The 16,100-nt window shown below is 48.5% G+C and overlaps 4 protein-coding genes across 6 annotated transcripts; 3 read left to right on the forward strand and 1 right to left on the reverse strand.

The window, feature by feature from the left end:
* Positions 1–2,150: 2,150 nt before the first annotated feature.
* LOC113208842 (glucose dehydrogenase [FAD, quinone]-like) lies at positions 2,151–9,110 on the forward strand. Its single transcript, XM_026426053.2, has 8 exons — positions 2,151–2,306; positions 3,528–3,859; positions 4,820–4,963; positions 5,466–5,639; positions 5,950–6,222; positions 6,854–6,960; positions 7,731–7,953; positions 8,048–9,110. The coding sequence occupies exons 1-8, from the start codon at positions 2,225–2,227 to the stop codon at positions 8,582–8,584; spliced, it is 1,872 nt and encodes a 623-aa protein (XP_026281838.1). The 5' UTR covers positions 2,151–2,224; the 3' UTR covers positions 8,585–9,110.
* A 169-nt stretch (positions 9,111–9,279) lies between these two features.
* LOC113208843 (uncharacterized) lies at positions 9,280–11,822 on the forward strand. 3 transcript variants are annotated; one of them, XM_026426054.2, is made up of 8 exons: positions 9,280–9,560; positions 9,672–9,716; positions 9,828–9,900; positions 9,982–10,092; positions 10,171–10,255; positions 10,346–10,884; positions 10,964–11,187; positions 11,265–11,822. In XM_026426054.2, exons 3-8 carry the CDS (start codon positions 9,850–9,852, stop codon positions 11,557–11,559), a joined length of 1,305 nt encoding a protein of 434 aa, XP_026281839.2. In that variant the 5' UTR covers positions 9,280–9,560; positions 9,672–9,716; positions 9,828–9,849; the 3' UTR covers positions 11,560–11,822. The 3 variants fall into 3 exon arrangements, with proteins under 3 accessions (XP_026281839.2, XP_026281841.2, XP_052127550.1); XM_026426056.2 differs by having other exon boundaries at positions 9,280–9,556; XM_052271590.1 differs by having other exon boundaries at positions 9,293–9,425.
* Positions 11,823–12,014: 192 nt separating this feature from the next.
* On the reverse strand, positions 12,015–14,183 carry LOC113208845 (myotrophin). The gene is made up of 4 exons (XM_026426058.2): positions 13,972–14,183; positions 13,526–13,636; positions 13,370–13,453; positions 12,015–13,289 (listed from the first exon to the last, which is right to left on the reverse strand). Exons 1-4 carry the CDS (start codon positions 14,038–14,040, stop codon positions 13,203–13,205), a joined length of 351 nt encoding a protein of 116 aa, XP_026281843.1. The 5' UTR covers positions 14,041–14,183; the 3' UTR covers positions 12,015–13,202.
* A 271-nt stretch (positions 14,184–14,454) lies between these two features.
* LOC113208844 (uncharacterized) lies at positions 14,455–15,886 on the forward strand. The gene is made up of 3 exons (XM_026426057.2): positions 14,455–14,698; positions 14,868–15,048; positions 15,614–15,886. The coding sequence occupies exons 1-3, from the start codon at positions 14,591–14,593 to the stop codon at positions 15,682–15,684; spliced, it is 360 nt and encodes a 119-aa protein (XP_026281842.1). The 5' UTR covers positions 14,455–14,590; the 3' UTR covers positions 15,685–15,886.
* Positions 15,887–16,100: the final 214 nt, after the last annotated feature.

The following is a 16,100-nucleotide window of genomic DNA, read 5'->3' on the forward strand; positions in this document are numbered from 1 at the left end:
GTGCGGGTAGGCCGCCAACTGTCACCCGTGTATCGCGGGTCGGCCTATGCGCCCCCAGGCAATACCAGAGTTCGGATATTCGCGCGGGACGAGCGCGACTGAGGGGCGGAACACTGCTGTCATAAAGTCGTCGCACATCCCTTGTAAAAGGTTTGAAAATGTCTCCACACTCGCTCCTTTCCCTCCTCGCTCACAGCTCAAATGCAGCTCCGTCTTTTACACACCACTTATAGCCGTTTAGCGTGTGGCACCTGATCGCCATGACCTTGGGTCACAAAAATTATCGAGGAGAGCGTGACAGTGAAAACGTCGTTGGGCCAAAAAAATATAATTTATGCGCTAAATAGAATAATCCACTTAACTCGGTTCAACCCGCCGAGCACGTGGGCCGCCTCACGTGCAGAAGCCGCCAATGTGATGATATTCATATCGCGTCGTTAACAAGGATCAGGATTAGAGTGACGTCAGTCCAGGTCTCGCACGAATGGAGGGGATATGGCCCGCCGGATCAGTACTGTTCTCACGCCCCTAAAGTAAAACAAAAAACTATTCAGTTCCGTGCCAATTTCTTTTACCCGAGGGGGCAATAACTCCCTTTTGGTGTGTACACATGTCCCGAAATACTTGATTCCTTGCGATCCCCAGTGATTCCTGTCCACTCATATTGATTCCTTAGGTTTTCTAGTTGGAGAAAACGCTTACTTCGACTAATTTGTGTCAGTTTCATTAGTTTCCCACTTAGTTTAAACTATTTCTGTTGATTTCGATTACTTTTTATCTTGATGATTCCCTGGCAGATGTACACATGATTCCCGGAGTTATTGCCCCCTCGCTTTGACCCATTCCTTACCTCCATCCCTGAAGCACGAGTATTGTGCTTGGTATTGTGTAAATAATTAGAAACCACCTTCAGTTCGTGAACTATAACACCCACAGAGATTTTTTTACAACATTTAAATTTGACGTTCGGTGTAACCCCCCCCCCTCAGCTCTTGCTAATGAACCACCACACTCAGCGAGCTCACTGACAAAAGAGTTTTCCACAGAAATGAAAATTTTTCGTTAAAAACCGGACCAGAATTCTTTTTGCTTTGGGCCAAGAATAATTTTTCTTGCATAATGAAAATATGTGATCTGTTCGAACAGGAAACAGCAGAACCAGCCATCCTGCGAATTAGCTAAGGAAACGCATGAGGTCGCACGGAGAGGCGCATAGTTTTCTGCTTAGGCGAAAGCTCCACGCGAGCAACGACTGGTACTTCCCCAGTTAGCGACTTTAGAGATAGAATCAATAATGACGGCGAAGAAAAGTTCACTGCCAGTGAGAAAGAACGTTTGCACCAAAAACGACTTGTTTGTAAGCTCTTGCAGGATATTGTTCGTCGCCTTTCCAAGCGGTTGAACATGCTTCGGTCCACATAACATTAGCTGCTTTGCTAGGTCTAATTTTATTACTTAGGCCATACGAGCTCACATATTGGCCGAAAGCGCTGGTTATTGGCTAGGGCAGCTAATCATATTTTCCTCGTACCTTACAAAAGTTTACTATCTTGCTAGTTGTCGTTGTCATCTTGCCATCTTGTCAGTTAAACCTTGTTAGCAACGGTGCAAATTTTAATTCTGTGATTAGCGTGCGCGTAGGCTAGGCAACCCAAACCCGCTCGCACGCGTGCATGCGGTACAGTATACGTACGAAAGTGCGCGGCGTTAATCAGCCACCTGGTACAGTGAATAACATTAACGCCGGCGTGTTGTTGTTGTTGTTGTTGTTGTTTTTTGTGCTGATGTGTGTGGTGTGAGGAGTGCTCGAGAGTTGAAAGGGGGGATAAGGGGGTGCGGGGCTAACCCTCGCCCCCGCCTCTACCCGACCCCCTCGGTGGAAAGCCCTCCTCTCTGCGGTTGGGCGCTGCATAAGGCCAGCTCAGCTGGACTCCCCCGCTGGGATGGGGTCTGATCCTCGCCAACGGAACGGTTCAGGCCGCCGCCGCCACCTTGGCTCGCGAGCTCGAGCTCACTCCGCGACCTGAGTGTGTCCCGGAGGTTGGGCCCCGGGCGGCCCCGGGCGGCCCCGGCAGCCCGGAGGAGAGGAGGAGGGGGCGTCGCCGTAGGGAAGGGGAAGGGGAGACGTGCGTCATGTTGTTGCTGCCGTTGTTGCCTCGGCGGCGCGTGGTGCGGCCGGCGCGCGGCCCAGAGGCAGTCTAATCCAATCCTTCTTGACATCAAGATGGTCCACCCGACGCACAGCAGACGCCTGCTGGGGCTGCTTGTGCTGCTCGCGCTGCAGGGGCGCTGCGTCTACGGCCAAGGTGAGCGGGGCTAGCGGGCCAAACTGCGTGGACAAGTTCTGCCTTTCCTATCCTGTTTGCGGTGCTGGTGTCCTGGTAACTCATTGCAGGCACTTCCATGCACTTGCATTTGAAATCCGGCTACAAAAGGAGCTGCACCTGCACCCGACGAATTTCATTATAAACAGCATTCGATAGCCATGGCTCCATGCGATAGGCGATAGCCTTTTCAAAATCAGTCTTCAAGTTTGTGCAATTCTCAAGGATCCCTCTGGCCACTGGTGTGCAACTCGTACAACTTTGAACGCACGCACTGTGTTAGTGATAATTGTGTTCTTCTCAATAGTCTGAGTTTGGACCATAGAGCTATGTGCCGTTCGCCGCATTTGGGCCCTATTCGTGCCCTTCTTTTTCCGATAGCGGAACTGGTCTGGGCAGGTCTTCCCTGCATCTGATAGAAGGGAATGTCATCCGACTCTCTCCAACAAACATTTGTAAGAATGAAGAATGGTGAATGAGGCATTTTAAAAAAAGCACACAGAAAATCCTCGAAACCATATGCTGATCCAATAGCTATTTCACGGTTTTCTTGGCTTGGCCAAGAAAGGCCTCTAGGCTGTTAAACGAATGGCAGTGCAGAGGGAATCCCCACCTTCCGGCCTACCTTTTTCTCCTCCTTTTTTTGAGGGGTGGGACCCGGGCTACCGCCCTTGTGCCACACTTGGGATAGTGCCGGTATGATAAAACAACATTGTAAAGGACAACTGGTATGGAGATACAGATTTCTGGAGATAGATGAGATAGATTGTACGAAGCTTCGTCCTGCCGTTTGGCAGCCGCACCCGGGCCGACCATCACATCCTCAGCTGATCGGCCGTTACGAGGCTATCACCATTGGCGTGCCATTTTTCACCTGCCTTGAGAATGGATTTTGAACTTCTCAAACGTCAAAGGCGGGACATCGGGCGGAGGACACCGCGCACGCGCCGATCATCAGGCTGATTGAAACGTCATCCGCACTGACAACGCATTAACGCATTCCATACACCGCACCATTGTCTTGATTTTTCTTTTTAAATTCGGGCCGTACCGGTGTTTTTTGTTGATTTTGTGTTGTTTTTTTGTGTGTGTCCCCATAAGCTGTTGGTGCATGTAAAGTTTTAAACAGGGGTTTTCTTTCCTCTCGCCACCGTGCCTTTCTGCAGCGCCTGAACCCCCGACCCTGTCCCGCTGACCCCGCAGGCCTGACCGAGTCGCTGCTGCTGTCGCTGGTGCAGGAGATGACGGCGGGGCCGTACGAGCCGCCGGACCACGGGCTGCCGCTGCCGCAGTACGACTTCGTGGTGGTGGGCGCGGGCACGGCCGGCTGCGCCGTGGCGGCGCGCCTCAGCGAGGTGCCCGGCTGGAGCGTGCTGCTCGTCGAGGCCGGCGGCCGGGAGCACTTCGCCATGGACATCCCCATCGTGGCCAACATGCTGCAGTTTAGCAACGTCAACTGGAAGTACCGCACCCAGCCCTCCAAGACGGCCTGCCTCGGCATGTCCGGCCGACGCTGCAACTACCCCCGCGGCAAGGTACGTACCAGCATGGTACCAGGTGGCTGACTCACGCGGCGCTCTATCGTCGTTATACTGTACCGCATGCACGCAGGCGGGCGGGTTTGCCTAGCCTCGCTGGCTTCGGCTCCTCATGGCCCCGTACGAGTAGGCAACCCGCCCACGCGCGTGCATGCGGTACAGTATAACTACGAAAGTCCGTGGCGTGAGTCAACCACCTTACAGCGTGCTGCACCCTGCTCAGGGGCGGAGCGGGTCCAGGCCGGAGGCCGTGGCGTTCTTATTGTCTGTCGACAGGTGGGCACGTAGTCCAGTCTTGTAGTAGGGATCACATCTAAAAATGCTGGTTCATCCGCAAGCTAATTGTCCGTCTTTAACGACTGGTAATTAAATGTTGCACTGGCCAGGGCCAGATAATAAAAAGTCCCCAATTACTCTTTTTGCATGAAGGCTCCCCCAACGTCATCGAGTTGAACGGCTTGACGCTCACCCGTGTTTAGCATTGACGCATCCTTGTAGTGGACTTGTCGTTAAGATGTAGGTGGCCTGGCTCCGCCTGGCCCTCCCGACACAGGTCTGCTTTTAAAAGTAGAGTAAGTAGACTGCTGCGGTCCATCGCACCGTACGCAGCCAAAGCTAAAAAAAATGATTCGCCCCTCAAATTATCGGCTGGCGCAACGATATCCACGATATCTTTCGCATGCGGGGGCTCGGCCCCGGCCCGGCGGCGGCCGTCCCGTCCGTACGCAAAGCGACGCAAAGTGGAGGCAACAGTTATAGTTTGGCGTTGATTACCCGATTGCACGGTGCCGCTGAGCGCTGAGCCGCTTTGCGTCCACACGGGTGGAGTCGGCGGAGCCCGCTCGCAGAGAGCTCTGTTCAAACACACACACGAGTGCACGAAGTGCGTGCGGCGTGCATTTATTTTTCTTGCTACTACTAATATTCTCTTTTGCGTTTCCGTGTTTCCCCCCGCAGGTGATGGGCGGCTCGAGCGTGCTCAACTACATGATCTACAACCGCGGCCACCCAGAGGACTACAACAACTGGGAGCGGATGGGCAGCGAGGGCTGGGGCTTCAAGGACGTGCTGCCGTACTTCAAGAAGTTAGAGAACATGCTGGTACGTACGGGACAGGCCGAGCGCACTGCTGCAGCCATCGCAACATCCCTCACCAACCATCCCCCAGATCGACATTATCCTGACCGCCCCCCGCCCCCCGCGGCGAGGACTGTCGCCCACCCCGCCCCTGTGTGCTCCTCGGCCGCTGACCTTTCGACTGCCTCGGCCCGGCCATACAGTGCCATGCGGAGCGGAGCGGCGCGGGGCGGGTCGGTTCCGGTCTCGCGATGTGGGGGCTAGACAAACCGAACATGAGCGTTTCGAGAGACGTCACGGGCAACCACTCAAGCCCACTCTAGGCACCGCGTCCCCCAGGCCCGGTCCTGCTCGGCCCACAGCCCCCACGCGTGCGGTGCGCACAGTATTCAAATTGCAGGGGACGCGCTCCTGTAATGGCGGGCGCTGGCAGGACCGTGCGGCTCCACCCCGATAGCGAGCACCGTCCAGCTCGCACTCCTCGGAATGACTCAACAGCCACAACCCTGCGCCCCGCATGTTCCAGGACCCCGAGCTCCGCGGGGACCGCGACTGGCACAACGTCGGCGGCCCCGTGAGCGTGACGCACCTGCCGTGGCACACGCCGCTGGGCCGCGCCTTCATCGACGCGTACAAGGAGACCGGGTACCCGGAGGTGGACTACAACGGCGCCCAGCAGCTCGGCGTGTCACCCCTGCAGGTGAGCCGCCCGGCGACCCGGTGATTGGGGCGAGTAAGTACGGGTCCGTGGGAGAGGCCATTAAATAAATCTGCAATTCTACCGGAGCCGGGTCCGGGTCTCTCTGGCGGGGAGGGTCTGTCGCGCGCCGTCGCCGGGCCGCGACGGTGAGGCGACAAGGCGCCAGGAGACATGGGCACGGCGCTGAGGAGCAAATCAAGGAGAACCGGTATCCATGGGGAGGGCATCGCGGGGTGCCATGCCGGCCCATGTCACGCATGTCACGCCGTGTGTCACGTACTCGTGCTCATGCTCTGTGTCCGCCTCGCAGGTGACGATGCAGAACGGCAGCCGCTGGAGCTCCAACAGGGCCTACTTGTCCCGGCTGCGCCAGCGACGCGGCGCCGGCACGCTGCACGTGCTCAAGAACACCATGGTGACCAAGGTGCTGACGGAGGGCGGCGAGGCGCAGGGCGTGGAGCTGGTGCGCGCCGGCCGGCGCTACACGGTGCGAGTCCGGCGCGAGGTGGTCGTGTCCGCGGGCGCCATCAACTCGCCGCACCTCCTCATGCTGTCCGGCATCGGGCCCCGGGAACACCTCCAGGTAAGGACGGCGGCAGACGGGCTCGGTCAAGGCCGGGGAGCCGCGCTGAACAGGCAGGGGGGGTTCAACGCCCTTTTGGAAGCCAGCTCATTTTTCCTCGATGCCAGTCCGGAGACGGGTTCAGAGGGAATGGGGGAGGGGGTCTACTTTGAACCTGTTTGAACGATTGTAAATCCCCGTGAATGGTGGTGGGTTAAGGTGGAGTGGTGTTGTTCTCTGTACTTCCGGGAGCACACAGCAGTGTACATGAATGGCGTCACTCCTGTGGGTCACTCTCCACAAAAGTGCCTTCCTTGAAGAAAATGACTGGTCGCGCACAGAGTTCACACGGAAAAGTAGCTTCGCTGATTGACGGACAAAACCCAACCCAAATACTTCAGTCCCGCTTTCCCCTTCCTTCTCTGCACACGAGGCGGACCCGGAGTGGGAAATCCCGGGCGAGTCCTTCATCCAATATGTTTTGCGGTTTAAGCGCGGGATCCACGAGACAAATAACCGCAAAACATCCGGTGTCACAGAAAATGATTGTGTACTGCGGCATTTATTCCATACGTGCTTATTGTTGTTGACGCGTTCGTTTCTGCAGAACGCATTATAACCGATTTGTGTATTTCCATTCCGATTCCTCCAGGACGTGGGTATTCCCGTGGTCGCTGACCTGCCCGTGGGGTACAACCTCATGGACCATGTCTCCGCGGGCGCGGTCATCTTCACCGTTAACGACACCGTCTCCATCAGGTGAGCAATAATTGTGCGCCCCTCGTCCACTCTTGGACTGAGCGCCACTCGCTGGCCTTCCCTCTTTGCATGCCCCCCCCCCCTCTCCGTCTAGCGCACTAAGCCGCCGAGAGTCGCCGTATTACGCAACCTTTGACACGACTGTGGTCGCCTGGAGACCAGCGGGGGCAGGGGGCGCGGGGTGTAGCGAAAGTAGTCTACTGTACTAACGGCAGGCACTCGCGGTGAATCACTTAGTGCAACTTTATTAGGGAGGCTCGCCAGCCCCTCTGCCGGCGAGTGGCGTAACTAGCAAGTGCAGCCAGCCATATGCATGGATCGCGCGCAGCATGACTTCGCGTAGCCGCGCGCGAAGTCCAGCGGCCGACGGCGGGCGGCGGCGAAATTATTGAGAAAGATAAGAGGGGAGGTGAATCCAGCGGATCCTGCCCTGCGTGCGGATGAGCTGCCGTGGAAGCGAGCGGCCCCACGCCGGCCACGCCACGCCTTGGCGCGGATGGCGGCGCCTTGGACTGCCTTGGACTAGTCGGCGGGGGCCTTGACCATGGCCCGGCGGCGCCGGCGGCTGGGCCACCGCCGCCGGGCCTTCATGTGGCGGACGCAACGCCAACTCACGCTAGGCCATGCCGAACTTGAACCTGGACGCGGCGCGGCCGGGCCGGGCGCGGGGCGCGGGGCGGGGGTCGCGGGGTCCATGCACGCCACGGCCCGCCCGCGGTCCCCGCGGTGCGCCGCCGCGTGACTCTGTCGTGACAGTACCTTGTTCGCAGGACGGAGCGCGTCACGTCCTCCGTGAAGGACCTGGCCGACTACTTCTCGCACCGCTCCGGCCCGCTGTCCATCCCCGGCGGCTGCGAGGCGCTGGCCTTCCTCGCGCTGGACGGCAACAAGATGGGCTGGCCCGACCTCGAGATGCTGTTCGTCAGCGGCTCCATCACCTCCGACGTCACCTTCCAGGACGGCTTCGGGCTGGACCGAAAGCTCTACAAGCAGGTACGGGCCGTAAAGGCATGCCGCCCGGCAGGTCCACCTGAGGCTGAGGACGCCGCCAACCCTGACCCTGACCCGCGACCGTCTCTGTCCCCAGGTGTTCGGCGGCGTGGAGCAGATGGACTCGTGGATGCCGCTGCCGATGCTGATGCGGCCCAAGAGCAAGGGCCGCGTCATGCTGCGCGATCGCAACCCGCTGCGGAAGCCACTCATCTACCACAACTACTTCGACCACCCCGAGGACCTGGACACGCTGGTCGACGGCGTGCTCGAGGCCGTGCGCCTGTCGGGCACGCGCGCCTTCCAGCGCTACGCCTCGCGGCTGAACGACGAGCCCGTGCCCGCCTGCAAGCAGCACGCCTTCGGCACGCGCGACTACTGGCGCTGCCACATACGCCACTTCCCCTTCACCATCTACCACCAGTCCGGCACGTGCCGCATGGGCCGCAAGGGCGACCCCCTGGCCGTGCTGGACCCGCGGCTGCGCGTGCAGGGCGTGCGCCGGCTGCGCGTGGTCGATGCCTCCGTCATGCCCATGATCCCCGCCGCACACACCAACGTGCCCACGTACATGATCGCCGAAAAGGCCGCCGACATGATCAAGGAGGACAACGGCGCTCTGCCTCGCGGTTGATCCATCGATCCTGATCGATCTATTACGGCACCTTATTCGTGAAGGGAGTCACCCCCCCCCCCTTTTTCCTCTTGCCATGCACCCAGGCTTTATTCTCAAAGCCGGGTTCTACACTTCGACTGATTTTTGTAGTTTTAAGGTTGTCAGATTAAGTTTTACTTTACTGATGGGGGCCACCCCTTTAGATAAGCTGAACATCGATTCAGTGATGAATGGTGTCGTTTGTTCGCTTTCCCCGCTCTCCGTCCGTAGCTGCAGAGCTGCCGACGAGGGTAAACTCAAGTTCGGGGTTCATGAACTGGGAATGCTACCTCCGCTCCGCCACGCGAGAGTTTCGGGTGGACCGAAAAATGAATAAAAGGGGCTCCTTTGGCCTACTGGTTCTTTTAAGTCAACTCGTGATAATGTGATACTTATGTCTCGTTATAATTATTTATGGTGTAGTATTATTAGTTTCTAATTATTTCTTACATTTATTGAAATTGTTGACACTGTGGAGAATAAATAAAAGAAAAGTCAAGAAATACTCTTTTTAATTTTAATCATTTCGCCAGATTCCTCTGATTTCGCCATACGATTTCGCACTTGGGTTTTTGGCTGATCACATTTCGCGCGCCTCTCCGGCCAAACGTTGGAGGCAATCTGACAACAAGGCGACTGTGTGCGCCTGCGCCCTGCATGTTTCACTCCACTTCCGAGTTCCGAGTTCCCGCATCTCCCGCATACCCATCATACATCAGCCGGCGTTCTTATTTGTTATTGTTCGTTGTGTAGTTGTTATGGTTCCCTGGATTTTTCACTTTTTGAGTGCTTCTGGATTTTCTATTGCTTCTATTTTTAGGTGAACCAATAGGGCGATAAATTTAACACACGATTCCGATTTACCCGGCTGTGTGATTTATAAATTATGAGCATGTAGGGAATATAACCTCTCTTTACTTGTTGCTGTTTACTACTTTATTTTCATCGAATGTAGGTAATACCATTTAAAAAATAAAGAAGAGGAATGAATAAGTTATCTTTATAATCGCATCTAGTTTCCCATACTTGAGATTTTATTTTATCTAATCCAAGCCCGTATTTACAGCCAGGAGAGAGAGAGAGACAGCCGTTTTCAATTAGTTTATTGCAGGTACTATAAATACTTCCCTTTATATTTACTCTCCTTTTCAATCACTGCAGATGGATTGTCTTTTTATAGCTGAATGGGTTGTTGTAGTTTTGTTTACGTGAATTGTTCCAGGTGTGCCCACTAGTTGGCAAGGATGACTGCTACAGTGGTAAAGATTACTAATATCCCACTGGGAATTGACGAGGTACTACTTCCTTTTACTCCCTTCTTAATTTAATTACACTGAAAGTCTTTGTCTCGTTTCATTAATCATTTCCCTCTTTAGATGGAATTTGCCCACTTGCTTCTGGATGCCATGGAGGCTCAAGCAAGTTCCATTAAAGATACATTCTTGTCGTGTCAAATCCTTCACCGGGATGCTATAGCTGTTTTGGAGGTAATAATTTTTTGGTTACTTACTCAGTCTCATTTGTATTACCAGTGCTAATGCAACATTTTCTTACAATTCAAACAGTTTGAGCCTTCAGCAAACTGCCATTTACAGTGGAGTAACTTGGAAAATATTAATATAGATGGAAAAAGTCTTCAAGTGATAAGTAGTAAGTTGGATCAAATGAAAACACCTTGTGTTTTGAGTTTAGTATATTCATTTTTGTAACTGCTTTAAAATGATTTTTCTTCCTTTCTAGTATTAAACCCGATTCAAGAGGACCAGCCTGTTGTTTCAAATGGATTTGGGATGCCTTCATCCGATATCACAAATGAAGATGAGAAAATGGATGTAGATGAGGGAGTTGGGTCTGGATCAGGGGAATCATCCCCAATGGTCCCTGAGGGAAATGAAGAATTTCTGAAGATGTTGGGTGGCCCTAACTTTCCTGTATCAGTTACTCCAGAGAATACTGTTAAAGATGATGAAGGAAAAGTTGAATCCCCAACAGTCAATCAACCCTCAACATTACTAGCCCAACCAGAACCAGAACCAGAACCTGCACCTTCAATTCCACTTTCACCTGCACCTGCACCTTCACCTTCGTTTCAGCCTGCACCTACAGTTACATCTGCACCCATTATTTCAAGACCATCAGATAAGCCATCCGCTGCTGTAAAACCAAATATCAAACCTGCTCTTCAAGCTAGTAAGCCAGTTGTTCAGAAAACAAGTAGAGTAGTATTTTTTGATTTGGAGACCACAGGATTGGATAAGACTATGTGTGAAATTGTGCAGGTATGTGACTAAATCTACCATCAAATGTCTAGTTTAGTAACAACTTTCAACTTGTACATTTTATTTTTATTTTTTTCAGATTGCCGCAATGTCTGGGCCAAAGCACTTCAATGTATACATCAAACCTTTAAATGGCATTCCTCCAGATGCTAGCAGAATCAATGGCTTAACAGTTGTTCAAGGAAAACTCTGCAAAAATGGTCAAGTTGTTGAAACCCAGGACAAACTTGTTGCCTGGAAAGGCTTCTTAGAATTTTTAAAAAGTCTAGACCATGTGATTCTTATGGGCCATAATGCCCACTGGTAAGTTGTACTGATATGGGAAAATTCCTTATCCAATGCACTTTACTGTTAACCCTAACCATCATGTAATGTTGCAGGTTTGATTTCCCCCTTCTCGTTAGAGATATAAAACGGCTTGGCCTTCTTCAAGAGCTACAGTCAATTGTCACTGGCTGTGTTGACACTATTCAAGTTTTTAAAGCTAAGCTACCGCACCGAGTTAAAAGAAGACTTTCTTTTAAGCAAGTTGACTTGGCTGCAGAATATAAAATTAACACAAATGCTGCCCATGATGCTCTTGGAGATGTACGTATGTTATCCCAGTTGTGCCAGAAGATCGGCCTGTCATCTCAAGACATAGCTAATCACAGAAAAATGCTCAAGTGTTATTGATAGACTATAGATTTTTAAAGTTGACAAGCATGTTACCCAACTTAATTTTTAAGTTAAGATACACCAATTTAAGTTTATAACCTTTCTCTTTATTATAAGGTTCTGACATGAAAAGTGGTTAAAAATTTGCGAACGTATAATTTTTTTTGTGAAACCGGACTGATATCTTAGTCAATGACTGCATGTTATTAAACAATAAAGTTAAGGTATTGTATATTACAATTACGCCAAAGTAATTAAACAAGTTTTCTAGAAAAGGAAAAGTTATTCCTTTTTGAACATTGTGTCCAATCAGCATTGATCATGACCAGCCACAGCACATTACACAAGGCCAAAGAACATTCATTTTCATTTCATTCCTACACATAGTGTCCAGTGGTCTTTCATCTTACAGCAAAGTCAGCATTTTTGGCAGTAGAAAAGTAGTGCATGAGTGAAGTGAGTGTATGACAAGCTACAGCTACATAAATATTTTATTGGAACTTAATTTCAGTCGCACAAAATTAAAAAAACTTATCACAATATAGTTGTCTGAAGTCTCTCTTGTTTACCAATACTTATGCTCTTAAAAGAGATCATAAAGAAAATTACACAATACAAAAGGAGGGCTACAAAGAACTGTTAGAGTAGATTTGCCAAGAGAAGCCTACCTGACAACATTCCATTAGTGTAGAGGCAATGCAAAATTTTCTTTCATGAAAGATGGTCAATTAAAATTTGTGGCCTCAATACAATATACAGTGAAATGAACAAATTTCAACAGACAATACTCACGACAAAACTTTAGTTAATAAGTCATTTCGAAGACCAAATGGGGCGCCAGTAACTTTCAGGTAGTGTACAGAGATGAGACATCACAGTGGATGACTAGTAGAAGAGATTTAAATATGAGAAATGCAAGGTTTGAAACACCTAATTTTGAGACTTTTGACACCCCTTTAACATGGGGAAATACTTGATTGCAAAAATACTAAGAAAAACAGAAGGATTACTTATTTTAGTTGACCTTTCTTTTATGTATCTAATTAATAATTACATCAGGGTTATATGATCAAACTGATATTGGAAAGAAGGTGATAAATGAGATGAAAAAAACAAAACACCAATCCTCTGATGAGACTGCCAAGATTAGATTAAAGCACCTTAGAAATAACTGTTGCTGAAAATTATGTTGCAGAATCTCTCACAAACCAATTCAACAATATGCAGAGATCGGTCCAATTCCAATTTGCCTCAAAATCCAAATATTATTGGTTACCACAAGTGCAAAGCTAACAACAATGAAAGATTCTTAAACCATAATTCAATAATGAACTAAGCAGGTTTAAACAAGAAGCCTGAACAAAAAGCAATGCAAAAAACAATGGCATTAAAATTCTCTTTATGTATTACAGTAAAGTCCTATGCAGTTTAGTGAAAATTATAGATTGTTCTTCTTTGATATGCCTAAGTGCTAGATGAGTATTTCTGAGAGGAAGAATTATATTCCATTTAATCTAGGTGAATAAAAATTTAGATTTTGGGAGAATATCACATTGCTTTTTGCTTGGCACACTCTTAAACACTCATACATCTAAAAACGCACATTAAATATCAATGATTATATTTGAGAATAGGACATAAAAAGTAAATGTGACAGCAGACTACTTTAAAAGCTGCTTGATTTCTTCCTTTTCAGCTGCATTGTAATAAGTAGTTCCATCAGGGGTTGTGCCTTCCTTTGAAGCACCCTGTTCAAGAAAGATTTTGTTAAGTCAAGGGTCAATATATTTGGTAAATTCATTGAATTTTAAATTGAAAGATAGCAAACCTTTTCCAGAAGTAGCTTAACGCAACTGGTATGACCTTCCCAAACTGCAGCCAGAAGGACACTGATTCCATGCTTGTCTTTGGCCTGAAATACAAAATATTTCAAAGTTACAGTGTAGTTTGGACACAAAATAAGACGCATGAGAGCAAGGTTTACATTGACATCAGCTCCTTTGGAAACTAGATATCGAATCACATCTTCTTGGCCGTAGTCAGCAGCGTAGTGAATGGGGGCTCTTCCATCAATGTCTTTGTTCACGTCAATTTCCTGAAAAGGAAATAAGACAGAGGCATCATAACAATCTAATTAAAAATAAAATATGATAGCTATTTGTTCTTAGGCATAGAATTTTCCTAGTATAACGGCAATAAACAGTGTAAAAGTCACATCATTACCTCATAGGAACAAGTACCACAACTTGAGTTAAGCAATTAGTAACATATTGGTAAAGTTTGATCTACCTTTAGATTTTTTTCTTAGACCTCTAAAATAAAGTGCTAACTGTTACAGTAATATTCTAAGTAAGGAATAGCACACGTTCAATAATCGCTCAACCGTATCGGCAAAAACGATACCTTTATTTACGTCTGTTGACCACTCACCTTATTATCAACTATATCCTTAACCTGGTCCATGTCGCCGTTCTTTATTCCCCACACGAGTTCACTCATTGCTTTTATTTGTTTTGAGTACGATAAAAGATTGGGGAAAGATGTACTAAAAGGGGTTTGTTGTCGATTATCAATGCAGCAACCACTGGATGACTCCCATTACCGGAGAAACTGACGTCTGCCTGTCGTTTTCGTTTGTTTTTTTGTTTTTGTTTAAGGTTAGGACGCCCTTTCGAATGAAAGAAAAACGACTCCTAATTCTGCATAGATGTACCAACGTAATGTTAAAAATAACCCAGATGAAACAGTTGTTGACGTAGAATAAATCTACCCCGCCAAAAGTTTTGTCATAGTTGAATTGTATAAAAAGTAACATTCAGGTCTAGCTATATTGATGTTTTGTAAACTTGTCAACTTATCTCAACATCATTCGTTTCGTCACGTTTCTTATCATGATTGCTTCGCGCGCTTCACACATTGTTACACAAACGACACAAACACACAAAGATCCGCCGTCCCCGTCAACTGCTGTGTTGCGTTGTTTAGTAATTCCCGGTTATCTTATTTGTTACGCTCAGAATACTTGGTAAACCGAATCGCCTAAACCATCATGGCAAACGAAAAGTATGGCACCCCAAGGACCAGCGTAACTGCAGCAATGCTCCTCAATCCGCGGTTCCAAAAGAAGAATGTTAGGTTAATTGGAACTGTTGTAAAGGTGTGGTATTGAAGTTGTCAATTCGACTTACTCGAACATTTGGCTACATTTTGTCAATTCTTCCTTCAAATGATGAGATTATCAATTTCCTCCTCCCCCAATCGTTTGTCGCTTCGTAAGTGCTATGTATTAATCCTTGTTAATAGACTGTCTTTCTCTTTCCTTTCAGAATACCAGCAACATGGTAGAAGTTAACACTGGAGACCATTGTAATGTTAGAGTACAATTTCAAAATCCCCTTGATGAGCCTTTGGATGGGCTTATTGATGTGTATGGTCAAGTGCTGGACAAAAATCTCATTGAAGCCGAGTCATACATCATAGTGCCCCCCCATCTAGCTGAAAACTTTGGTGAGTTAGTCAAAGTTGTTTAGTTGCTTCACGAATTTCTGACACACTTGCAGTCCATTTTATGGACCTCAGGTCTCATTGTTAGCATCATTATGATGCGTGAAGGTCTGCTGTTGAAGAGTCCCTGGCCCTTAATTGCTGAACCCAGTGCTACAGCTGCGCACAAAGATCACTCACTCGGGCTGGCACTCGGGTAACCATATTGCTTATTATGAACAAACTAGAAGAAGGGTGAATGTCTCCAGGTCCTTTCCCAAGAAGGAATTTGAGCACTGACTGTCAGCATGATGTCAAAATGGTCCCTTATTTTGACGTCTTCCATGACTCTTCTTGATGTCATTTGGACTGTGATTTGATATTTTGAGTCAAATCAGATTCACGATGACATCATAAACAGTCATGGAAGACGTCAAAATATGGGACCATGTTTGACGTCATGCTGACAGTCAGTGCTCCAATTCCTCCTTGGGTTGTGTGCTGGTGTGTCAGAATTTTGTGAGCCAAGTAAAATGGTGTTCTTTCATTCAAATGTTATATCATGTTCTCTGTGTTTATGTGTTTTCAGATTTGCAGACTCACAATGAAGCAATAACTTTCATTGGATCTTCGGAAAATCCATGGACCCAGGGATTATGAAGCAATAACATTTTTCAATATTAATGTAACTGACTTTTTCTTCTGTCATTTTATCTTCTTTTTTTTTGTATACCTTGCTATTTCTTTTATTGTTTAATTTTGTATTATGTGAGCTATACATTGATCTTGGCCCGGAAATTTTTATTTTATAATTTATAGCCCTCCAAATTGTCAACGTAATAAAATTCTTTCTTTTTTGATACTACTGTGTTTTACTCCGTTAATTTTTCACCTAAGCCAGTCTCAGCTGTAAGTTTTCTAAAATCAAAATCAGCAGTAGACTTAATTCTTTCCTTTTTTAAAAAAAATTAAATACCAATTTAGTTTTGTTGGTTTTGTAAATTTTGCTCAAAGTTAATGAAAAATTTGCGTGTACACACATCGCTTATCGGCAGTTGTCGTGACTGCCAATAGTC

The sequence above is a fragment of the Frankliniella occidentalis genome, unplaced genomic scaffold (genome assembly GCF_000697945.3).
Source record: "Frankliniella occidentalis isolate FOCC.00 unplaced genomic scaffold, Focc_3.1 Scaffold166, whole genome shotgun sequence".
NCBI lineage: Eukaryota > Metazoa > Arthropoda > Insecta > Thysanoptera > Thripidae > Frankliniella > Frankliniella occidentalis.